General features: G+C 49.6%; 1 protein-coding gene across 14 annotated transcripts in view; it reads right to left on the reverse strand.

Moving 5' to 3' along the window:
- The window catches only part of GRAMD1B (GRAM domain containing 1B), a 236,148-nt gene that overhangs the window by 53,940 nt on the left and 169,948 nt on the right, over positions 1 to 12,260 (reverse strand). Inside the window, exon 1 of one of the 14 annotated variants that reach the window (XM_049109844.1) lies at positions 9,087 to 9,110. The exons of 8 other annotated variants lie outside the window; for them this stretch is intronic. Coding sequence is in view for 1 of the 6 variants with exons in the window: in XM_049109834.1 (XP_048965791.1) it covers positions 8,967 to 9,013 (47 nt within the window). In the remaining 5 variants the exon portion in view is untranslated. 5 more of the 14 variants (XM_049109834.1, XM_049109838.1, XM_049109843.1 and 2 more) reach the window with 5 other exon arrangements.

The raw sequence follows: 12,260 nt of genomic DNA on the forward strand, positions 1-12,260 counted from the left end.
TCAGCACTGCAAATATCCAGGGGAATTAGCCGGCTCCACTTTGAATTTTCCCATAGCACATGCTCAAGTGCCTGAGATAGAAAGCCCAAAAGGTATATTTGCTTAACATTTACATGAAGTTACAGGCTGCCTGCAAATGCCTCTGTTACATCTGTCCATCTAAACTGGTTTAGTTTACTAAACTAATTCAGTTTACTGGGACTCCCTGAAGCTGACGGTCTTCTAATTCCTCTCTGTACTCCTGTTGTCACTTAACCACATCTCTGTACCCCTCATAAAACCACAGCAATGGTAGGTGGGAAGGGCAGACCCAACAGGAGCTTTGTAGAGGAGGGATCACAAATCCCAGCAGAGCCCCAAATTCCCCTTGCATCTTTCTCCTCAGGGAGCAAAATACTAAGTCATTTAGAGGAAACAAAACAAAACTTCCCAGATCTGCTTCACTCTTTGTTATAACGTCCTGGAGCTCCTGATCTTGGTCCACCACCACCCCCTACCCGACCCATGAAGATAAAACCAGTCTCAGGTCCCCAAGGAATGATGTCGAAGGGCTCATCCTGTCCAATCCTCTCACTGATGGATGGGAAGCACAGGTCCAGAGAGATGACACGAATGTCCATTAGGAGGTTAACAGGAAGCTGGACATCCCAAAGCCAAAGCATAGAGGGCTCAACAGTGCAAGTCTCAGTGGCTTCCCCCACACCCCACTTTTGAGGATATTAGATGAGGAGGAAGTTTGAAAGGAGGAGAAACGTACCACTGTTTCTCCTAAGGGGAGCTCCTGGTGACCGTGCATGGAACCCATCCTTTGCAGACCAATGGCTTGGAATCTAAGCTTGGTGACCACACTGCCATTGTGTCCAATTCCTTGCTTAAGGAAGAAAAGCCAACTGTGCCTTTTGTGGCAAAGTGTGATTACCCGGTTGAAGAACAAGGCCAGGCAGCGACTAGGAGATGGATGCTTTTTTATCATTGCTATTTTCGTTTTGTTTTTAATGGTGGAGAGGTTCTCTTCCCAGTTTAGGCTACGGCAGAGTGTCTGCCTGGCCCCAGCCCGCCATGCTCTGGCCCAGGTGTCACGGCACACTGCATTTCAGCAAAGGACAGGCAGGGCTCCCGGGACAGGGCCTTTCTTCCCCTAACACAGTTCTCACCATGGCAGCGGGTAGAGCCCGACACAGAGGGGCCTCCCTCCACCACTGCAAGAGCCAGATTTGTACAGAGATGAACATGTCGTTCCCTCTCCTCCGTTTGGGTAACTCGCTGGGATCCCCTTGGGGATTCCCAAGCTGGACCTTTAGCAGCTTGGATGCTCAGGGACAGGATGCTCAGGGACAGGTTCCTTCTGAAATCTGGAGCCACGAAGGTAGGACTAGGCTGTTGCCAGGTCAGACTGCTGGCAAATTCACAAATGTCCATAGGAGGTTAACAGGCAGCTGGACATCTGAAGCCAAAGCACAGAGGGCTCAACAGTGCAAGTCTCTGTGGCTTCCCCCTCACCCTACTTTTGAGGATATTGGATGAGGAAGTTTGAAAGGAGGAGAAACGTACCACTGTTCTCCTTAGGGGAGCTCAATTCTCTGCACTCGCTAACTCCCCACTGATCATCCACATACTGATTCCTCGGGTCCATCCCGGCCCAGATCTTGCCCTCTCTCTGCGCTCATCAGACCTCTGTAGATATTGTATAGATAATTCAGGTCACTCCCTATGGCTAACAAGCTCCACTTACCCATTCCTCCTTCCCCATCTTGTTCAAGTAACTATGAAAAGTTAAAAAAAAAAAATTGCTTACAAGGGAAATGAAAGGTGGCAGAGACCATCCAAATACATTTGCAAAACATTTAATACCTAGATACATTTTCATTAGAAATCTACGTAAGCCTGGAAGGAATTATTTGTCGTGGAGGCAAAGGCCCAGCAGGGACTTTAGTTGTTGATTAATTTATTAATTGACCGGTTAATGTAAGGGCAAGGTCCATGGAAAGTCTTTGGCCACGCAGAGAAAAGCAGACCTTCAATTACCCTTCTCCTGGTGTTCTCGGTCCAGGGAGGTGCTGGGTGGAGAGAGCGCCGGAGACTGGGTAAAAGCTGTTTGCCTTTCCTACTCAAGCCAAAGAGAAGAGATCCCTCATCACAATGGCTGGAGCCTCCATCCATCCTACTCCCCCGCTCCCTGGCTTTCTTGCAGCTTCTGTTCAGCCCAGAGTTTGGAATTCAATCCAGGAACAGGCATGACAAACACTATTTTTCATTTCCATGGAGACCAAGGCCTGCAATAGAACCAGGACTCCATGCCTGAAATGCCAAAACAGCCTGACCCACTTTTCCCCCTTCCTACAAAAACAAAATAAGTTTGTTTGGGTCCTGCCAGTGCTCGAGGAGAAGCCAGAGCTCCCTGTTATCTCTATGGACATTGTGAAGAGGAATGAATTATAATAACCTCTGAGAACGCTGATGATGCTATAGAAACTGTCATACAGGGAACCGCTTTACCCCAAAGGCTCAGGCTGCACCAAATTCATCCCGTGTCCTCGCCCTAACCTTCTAGAAAAAGAGGTTCAGATCCCCCAAGAGGTGTACTTAATGGCCAGCAGTACTACTCCTAGAATCCAAATTCAGAGAACTGTTTGCTTCAACTTCATCTTACGCCCCTCTCCCCTTCACTGTCTTCTGGCCTCCTCTGACCCTTCTGCTCTTCGAACAAACCAAGTCCACCCCTATTCCAGGAAATCTGTCCTTGTTGGTCTTTGTTGCCTGGAACTCTTTATAAGAGTTTTGAATTCTGGTTCCTTTTCAACCTTTAAAGTTCAAATGTCACCTGCCTAGAGCAGCCTGTCGGCAAGGACCACTCACTTGGTCTAAAGTGGCTCCCCTGTCCCCAATTACTATCATAGCCTGCCTTTCCCCCTAATGGCATTTAGGAAGAGCTGAAGTTGTCCTTTTTTTTTTTTTTAAAATCAAGAATGAACACTGTGTGTGTGGGGGGGGGGGTGAGACAGCTGTCTACTGTGTGGGTCCCCAGGGCATTTAACACCACGACTGGCACCTGGGACCACAGACTCACTGCATGAATAAAGGAATGAGCTCTTTTTTTTTTTTTTTTTTTTTTTAAGGAATGAGCTCTTTTTAAAGTCATTCAATGCATTGTTTGGCCACTCTGTTAGACATTTCTTTCTTAGGCCTGCCCCAAATCTGCCTTTCTTGTAACACCAGCCCACTGGTTCTTCTTCTGACTTCTGGATCCATGCAAACTGAAATATGACATCATTCCCAGGTTCTGTGCTGGCCTGGCCACTTTCCCGAAACGTCAGTATACATGTGTCTGAGTTTAAATTCTGAGCTGTTTTGTGCTCTTGAGAAAAATGACTTTATCTTGCTGTGAGTCTGTGTTCCTTGTCTGCCGAATGATCACAACTTACCTTCCTAGGGTGAGGGGCGGAATCTTAAAAAGGATACAAACAAACAAAACTAATTAGTACCTCCCCAAAGTAAAGGTCTTCCTATAATTGCTCATCGAGTGAACAGAGTGTTAGAGAAGCAGGAAGTGAATTCCCAGTTAAGAAACCGAATCCTGTTTCTAAATTCTGTGCTTTCCTCATGGCACAGACAGGGGGTGAGAATTTCAGTTGCTGCTATGCACGCCTTCAGCGAGTTCCTCCTTCCATTGGGCTGGGAAGACAGCATTTAGGATGGAGCACAAGATGCTGAGATTAATCACCGGAACTTACTCCTGGGGTACAATTTCCTTTCCCTGAGATTATTCACGACAGGACAAACACCTACCCTGGGAGATAGTCGTGCTGGGTTTGCGGGCAGGGCTGGCTGAACTAATCTGCATTAAGTCTGTCATTTGGAAGGGTCCATGGTGGTCACATAATCCAGTCCCTGCCCCCCTGCCACCCAAATGCAGGAATTCTCTCTGAGAGGCCCTGCCAACAGCCATCCTGCCTCTGCTTCAGATCTCCAATGAGAAAGCACTCACTAGGTGGCCACAAACATGCCTGGACAATTCTAAAGGGATTTTTAGCACCTCTAAAGGGTCCTTAGATCTCCATGATTCCTGGTCACCATGATCCAGCCAGCCAGCTTTCCTTGAGCCCTTGGGCTTCACAGTCTTTGGAAATGAAGCTAACCACGTTGACTTGATGTCAGTGAACAAGCATTTACTGAACACCTACTGTGCACGTCCAACCTTGAGAAACATATTCACCCCAAGGGCCTCACAGGGCAGTGACTCTGTCATGGTTCTACGTAGATATACAAAGATTAAATAGACAATATTAAGCATGATTATGGGCACATGGTAGGAACTTAATACTATTAAATTTGACTCACTATCAATCTCAGACAAATCTAAGTCAATCCCACCCAAAGTATTCCAGAAGCCTCAGCACTCAGAAGAACGGGACCTTGTAAAAGCAGAAAGGTGCTAAACTATCCCAAGAAGCCCCTTCCTTGAAAGAGATTTCCAATCCACTGGGAGGCCACAAACCACCGGAACAAGGCAGGGAGGGGTTCAACTGAATAGAACTTCCAGCTTCTTCTAACTTTGCCTGTCAGGGGCCCCTCCCCCATCCTCAGCAAGAGAAATGTTGCTACTAAAACTGAAAGGAACTCAAGCATCATCCATCCATCCATCCATCCATCCCACAAACAGCTGAGGAGACCACACTCCATGCCAGGTAATGTTCTACGCATTAAGGATTCAGGCTCTCCCTCTATGCAACATACAATCGGGTGGGATACAGACATGTAATGAGCTAACACCCTTACATGTCTGTCTCTCCCACCCAACACCATGTGATAAGAGCAACTTGGATTCAATCAAAACCGCTCCCCTCACTACCTGCCAAAGGAGCCAGCCAGCGCTGACTCAGCCCCTTCTGGTGGCAAACCACTCCTCTCTGAGCTTCAGCTTTTATTATGCGAGAAGAATGAGTGTGGATGCCACCTAATCCCCGCAAAGATGTGACAGGATGATGACTAAAAGCATCTCAAGGATACACTGTGAACTACTGGCGACAACTTCTCTGAGACAGAGGGACTCAAATATCTCAATTAGGTGAAGGATGCAGACCTTCAAGACCTGGGCAGTCTGGGGTCCTGGTTAAGTCAGCCTCACCAGCCTTCCCTCTTGGTCAGGCCAAGGTGGGACGTGCCACATCAGGCACCCAAGGCTGCTGTCATGTTGTTCAGAACAAAGTTCTCAGCAATCAAGTAGACAAAGGGCACATAGGGTACAGACTGAGAGTGAGGCAGCAGCGTTTAGAGCACTCCTCCCTCCTCCCTAGCCTTATCACCTAAAGCCAAGTGTGGCAAATCCTTTCCAGACCCCTATGGATTCAAGTTCAGTTCGGATTTACTTTTCTGCTGGAGATCAAACAGAAACAGGCTGAAGAACAACCATTACGTTCAAAAAACAGAAATTCTAGAATGATGAAGATGGTAAGAGGTCAGCCAATATGCCTGGCTGCAGGCAGATACAGGGAAATCACTTGAGACCTAGGCTTTGCCCTACTTGAAAATGTACCCAGGGTACAAAAGTCTGGGCTTCCCCTTTGTGATGCTTCTCGTTGCCCTCTGCCATCATCAGGAAGTTACTAATGACTAAAACAAAAGTCTGTTATGATAATGCATTTCATACCACTTTCTCTGTTCAGCTTTCCAGGCCCCGAGATCAGTTCATTAGTAGGAACCATTCCTCAGTTCCTACCTTCCTCCTTTTTTTGGGTGGCATCATTCCAATTCCTCCAATCTATTTTCAGAAGTTAAAAATCATTTCTCCTACAATCTCTCCACCAAATCTCTGTTTAGATTATACCTCAAGTGACGGAAAAGTCATTAACTGATGATGTAGTTTGTTTCACCTTTGGACAACTCTTTATTTTAAGCCCCGATGGTTTCTTGTGGCTTCCTACCAAAGGTCCTATTTCTACTCCTCTGGCAGACACAGAATAAGCTAATTCCTCTTTAAAAAAATTTTTTTTAATACATAAAATAAAATTTAAAAAAATATTTATTTTTGAGAAAGAGTGCCTGTGTGAGGCGAGGAGGGGCAGAGGGAAGAGAGAGAGAGAATCTCAAGCAGACTCCCTGCTGAATGCAGGGCACCACGTGGGGCTCGATCCTACAACCCTGAGATCATGTAACCAACTGAGCCACCCAGGCACCCCTAATTCTTATACATGCAGTTTGCACATGGCTTGCATGCTCCTTCCTCATCCCTTTCTCCTCCAGACCTGCCAGTCCCTCCACCATCCCTCACAGGACATGGCTCTAGACCCCACAAGCCACTGGGCTCACTCTTCTCTGAGTGATTTCCACTTCATCCCAATCGCCCTTAAACTCTGGAGCCCGGGAATGTAATCCCACAGAGAAGTGAGGGAAGTGCTCTGATGAGCTCAGAATAGAGCAGAACCACCACCCCATGTACTTTGGGAAATCAGAATGCAAACACCTATTTTTGGAATCATCTTCCGAATCAGGAGATTCTAGAATTAGTGACTTCTCTTAGGAGCCTCTGGCTACAGCCTATAGGCTAAGGAGAGCCCGCGTATGTGTACTGTGCATATGCATATCCCTCTAAGGAGCACCCCACCCCCACTCCTTCCCCTAACCTCACAAACCCGAGTTTGGGAAGATGATGAAGAATCCATCCAGTTCTCACCCCAACTCAGGCTCGATCACAATTCTGAATGTTTAGTGGACTATCTCTAGGCCAGATGCAAAAGCACAGCCCTTGGAGATTTATCTGGAGCCGTCAAGTCCTCAGCAAAGGTTTCCCTGCCTCCTAGCCCACAAACATTTGTTCCTTGGACCCTTACAGCCTGACTCCCAGATAAGCTGAGGTTTCATCAAACGAGCTGAGAGCAATACTGTGAGGTTCTGAGGTCATTAGGAAAACTGAATTCAGCCCCGTCTTGTCCACAACCAGGCACCGGAGGGTGCATGTGTAGAGTGAGGGCTGCCTGCTTCCTTCACACCTTTCTAAGGAGGTCTCAGGCGATCATCAGGACTTTCCAATCAGGACTGTCTAATGTAGGGTCAGCGAACCATGACCCAGAGAGGCCAAAGCCAGCCCAACATCCGTTTTTATATGACCCGCAAGCTAAGAATGGTTTTTACATTTTTAAAGGGTTGCGGGTGGGGGGAACGAGAGTATCCTGTGACATATGAAAATTATATGAAATGGAAATATCAAAGAGTCCATAAATAAAGTTTTATTGGGAACTCAGCCACGTGCTGAGTTCGATCAGAGATTGTGTCTGTGGCTGCTTCTGCTGTGCAAAGCAGAGTGGAGTCATTTCAACAGAGAACAGCAAGGGTCGTGAAGCCAAAAATATTTACTACCTGGCCCTTTACAGAGACAGTTGGCCAACCCTTGGTCTGACAACATATGACCTTGAAAAGGTCTCTTCTGTGAGCCTGCTTCTCTTTCCGTCAAGTTGGGGAAGGGGGTGTCTGTGTCCCATAAACAAAGAACCTGTGCTTGATGACTTCACAAGTTGAGGGAAAGGTTGCAGGCTTGCTCACACCTGCGGATGAAAAGCAAAGCGTAGGACCAGGAAAGCGAGGAGGCTGTTTCCAGTTAAGTACATAAAAGCTCCCTTTCCTTCCTTCATTCTTTCCCAGCGGGGTACTACCTTCCTTGGCCCTGACACTGACACTCTTCTGGCGCAGGGCAGCTCCCCAAAACATCCCTCTCTCCTTTCCCTTCTTTCAAGGCCAGCTTTTCCCCCTCTGGTCCTAAACATCTCTAACCTGTGGAGTGCCACTCAAGGCTGGCTGGGGAGAGAGGGCAGGTGGGAAGCAAGGGAGCAAGGGGGTGTCCACAGAAGCACAGTTTGCTACAAGTGTCGGAGAACGTAAAGAGGCAAAGCTCCCTCTCCCCAGCCCTGGCTGAGAGCTTGGTTGAGGAGACAGAGAGCTTCCCTCCCCCTTCCCTCCACTTGCCTAAATCAAGCAAATAAGTAACAATGCAAGGAAGTGTGGGGGAGTAAGGACCAGCCACTGGGTATCTATTTTCTGAAAACACATGGCAAATCTCTGAGCCAAATGCCCGATAAGCCAAAGAATAAACAAATCCCTTTATTTCCCTGAGACAGGAGCTATCCACTTCCCTTCCAGTCCTCTCCTTCCGCTAGCCAGATCCATTGGTCCCCTGGCCCTCTCCCTGTGGGAAAAGCCAGCATCTGTCCCTATCTGAGAGGGCGGCCTGCCTTCTGACCCTCCAGCCTGCCTCCTCTTCTCTTGCTAACCACTGCTCTGGTCACCAGGCCCCCACCAGGGGCACCCCGGAGCTAAGTTGGTGGGTGGAGAACAGGAGCACATGGCCTGTCCACACCTCCCCCAGAGGCTCCGGCCAGCTCCTCTCCATGACGCACCGCTAATTCAATCCTCTTGCCCTCTTTTCCCCCCAAGTTACAAGACCCTGAACAAGTCTTGGTGGCCAAGGGGACCCCATTGGCCCAGCCCACCCGCTCAGTCCACGGGGGGCCCAGGGCCTACCCCCTGGGTGCTCCAAAGGTCTGCCCAAGCAGGGCTACTGGGAAGGCCGGGAGGAAGGAAGGTGGAGGTGGGGGGGGGGGGTGGTTTGGAAAAAAAAAAAGCTAGGGAGGGAAAAAGAATCTCTGCAGCATGATGTCACGCTGGCTGCTTTCGGATCCCCCAACACAGAACAGAAGCAAACAACATGGACTCCGGATTTACACTGTCTTGGAAGGTTTGTGTTCTCAGCAGCTCGGAGCAGCCTGCGCCAGCTGGAAAAAGCACACGGCCAGACAGACAGGTCCTCCTCCTTCCAGCCCCCGGGCCGGCTGGCCGAGACCCCCCCGCCCCCGCCCCCGCCCCCTACCCTGGGGTGCAGGGGGGCGGGGGGGGCAGAGCCACCCCTCCCCCCCCCAAACTGCCCGGAGGAAACAAAGATAGACACGTACACACACGAGCAGGCGGTGAGCACTAACCTGGAAGCCATTAGGAACGGTAGTGGAGTGCAGTGCGAGGAACTCATTCATTCATTCATGCACGGGGCAGTGGGGGGCGGGGGCGGGGAGCGGGGCCCGGGGACGGCGGAGGGCACTCACCTCCATGCCCACCCCGCAGCCCTGGGTCTACCGGGGAAGGGAGTGGGGGCGGGGTGCTCATGAGCTCGGGAGCTCCTCTGTGCCGCTCCGCACCGCTCCGAGGGTAAGCACGCCCCCCCCCCCCGCGATGCCCCCCTCCCCCCCTCCGGCTGTTGCCTGGTGTGGTCGCGCAGCCTACAGAAGTCCCTCTCTCCCTCGCCCTTGCTCCCTCTCCCTCTCTCCCTCCGACTCCTTCACAGACAGCTGTTCTCGGGCCCCTGCACGCACGCGCACGGGCGCACACACACACACTCAGACACGCACCCCACTTGCGCGCAGACACACTCGCGCTCGCTCGCTCTCGCGCGCACACACGCCCTGCCGCGGGCCGCTTTACATAATGCACCTCTGCGGGGCACTCAGCTAGCGGCTCTCCACGATGCACGCCCGGTTTGCAGGACAGAGCTGCTGCACGCGCGCACACACACCCCCCACCCCACCCCACCCCACCCCACCGCGAGCCTTCGGTCCTCTTCGGCCCCAAATCTGACCACAAAACGCACGATGATGCTCCCGGGAGGTTCTGCGCCCTGTGCGGCCGCCAGTTCTTTCCCAGGTGTTGCCTATTAGGTCAACCTGTATTCAAGGAGGTGAGGCTAAATCAAAAAACGCAGGCGCTGGGCTCAAAATAGAGCATCGCCTCTTTCAAAGGATGACAGCTGCTCCCCCTGCCCGGGCCCTGGGCTTGCAGGAGAGGAGGAGGAGGAAGGCGGCCCCCCACCCCCACCCCCAGACCATGTCTGTGCAAGAAAATGGCTGAGGGCCTCTTCAGGGTAGCCTCTCCCAGACTTCCAAGACAGCCGGCAGGTTCTTGCAGCAAGGGAAACAGCACTCAAGGACAGCACTTGTGGTCATGACAAAGGAGGCTCATCTGAGTTTTCAGACTCGTAAGCTGCACTTCTTAAAAAGGTTTTTTTTTTTTTTTTTCCTCCCGTCCATTCACTGAAACGCAGTGATTTCAGCAGCACCGACACAGTCCCCAGACAAGTGTTCTTTCAGACAAGTGGCAGTCTCTTCAACAAGATATTAATGAATATTTTGAAAGGCATCTATGGCTCACGAAGCTCTTTGCCAAAATCAAATCATTTGATTTGATCATTTGACAACACTCACCTATCTAGGCCTCGCTATGGCCACATCTAACGTTAAGGATGCTGAGCCCTGGAAGGCTAGAGGGGCCCACAGCAAGAAAGGCTGAGCTGGGAATCCAGATCCCGGGACTGGAAGTCCCATGACAATCAACTACCCAACACCCAGAGCATGACTGTGAGCCTCCAGAATATCACTGTCATCTTTGGGTGGGAGTAGCAGGGGAAGCCCGAACATAAGCCCCAACAAACAAATAACAGAAAGAACGATGGTTAGCTCAGGGCTTCTCAAACTTTAAACCCCTGAGGATCTTGTTAAATCACAGGTTCCGATGCAGGAGGTCTCATGGGAGGGCCCACAAGCTGACCTTTCTCACAGACTCCCAGGAGATGCCCATGTTGCCATCCATGGGGCCACACTTTGGGTAGCAAAGGGTCGGTTTGTGCATTCTCACTCCTTGGATGTTCCTAAAGGACAGAGTTTTGTCTGTCTGTAGCAGCTGCACAGGATAACATACTGAAGGTGAACAGTAATTATATAATCCACTGACGTCACCTTTGTCCTGGTCACCAGACTCGTGCTGGGACTATACTTCTTGGGTATCTGTTGGCAAAACGTCTCACTGTGGGGTGAGAGCCCTATAGACTCAGCATGAAAGGTCTTTCCAGGATTGCTTCTGTCTGCAGCCTGTTGGTAAAAGAGCAGCCTCGTGGTAGCCAGGAAACACAGAGGTTTCAGTGTCTGGCCTCCACTTCATTTACCTAGAGGAAGTTCAGTTCCAAAGAAAGGTATACTGGCAATGCCTTGAAACATAAGCTCTGGGCAGCCCCGGTGGTCCAGTGGTCCAGCGGTCCAGTACCACCTTTGGCCCAGGGTGTGATCCTGGAGACCCGGGATAGAGTCCCATGTCAGGATCCCTGCATGGAGCCTGCTTCTCTCCCTCTCCCTCCGCCTGTCTCTCTCTCTCTCTGTCATGAATAAATAAAATCTTAAAAAAGAAAAGAAAGAAAGAAAAACACAAGCTCTGCCCCAACTCTACTTACCCCTTCCTGTCTAGCTCAAGTCTTGCCTCTTCTGAAATACTTTCCTCCCTTTGGAGAGACCAACTCCTTCTTAGAAAGAGCTTAGACTTTGAAGTTGAATCAGCATGCAAAGCTAAGTTTTGCTACTTTCTGGCTCTGTGACCCTGGGTAAATCCATTGACTTCCATCTCAGACTTAGCTTCTTCATCCAAAAAAAGCCAATAGTAGCTCTTTCCTCTCATACACTGTTGAAAAATGATGTAATGAAATAAATCCATGGTGGGATGCCTGGGTGGCTCAGTGGCTGAGAGTCTGCCTTTGGCTCAGGACGTGATCCGGGTCCTGGGATGGAGTCCTGCATCGGGCTCCCTGCGGGAAGCCTGCTTCTCCCTCTGCTTACGTCTCTGCCTTTCTCTCTGTGTCTCTCATAAATAAGTAAATAAAATCTTTAAAAAAAAAAATAAATGCATGGAAAAGCACCCAAGAAAAGCTGGTACCTCCACCATCACTCCCCTTATAAAACAATAATACACAATCTGGAACTTAATTGGAGTCTCTACTGTTCACTCTTGGTTTTTGCTCCCTAAGAAGACTGTAGGCTACTTCTTTCATGTCCCTCCAACATGAAGGAGTGCTGGGTACAGCACAGGTAGTCAGTAAATATCTTAGTAATGACTGTCCCACCCTCTATTAAGACAGTAAACAAAGGGGTTGCTAGAGTCAACCAGCCAGCGCCCTAGTCTTGACTTCCCCATTCACCTACTACATGACTTTGGACAAATCGGACTAATTTTTCCTACTTCAACTATAAAATGCATAAATTCATCTTTCTTCTGAAATACCTCTATACCCCCCTATTGTGTTAGTACCTTCACTAGTTTAGATTAATAGCAACGGGTTGAAAGGATAGGCTAAGAGACCGGATGATCTTGACTTCACATGCGTGTCCTCTCCATGAATGATTTTTAACTGATTTTTTAACTCTGAAAAGTTAGTCTCACTAAGCTTCAGGCTTCCTCATCTT

This window comes from Canis lupus, chromosome 5, assembly GCF_003254725.2.
Source record: "Canis lupus dingo isolate Sandy chromosome 5, ASM325472v2, whole genome shotgun sequence".
In the NCBI taxonomy this organism is placed as follows: domain Eukaryota; kingdom Metazoa; phylum Chordata; class Mammalia; order Carnivora; family Canidae; genus Canis; species Canis lupus.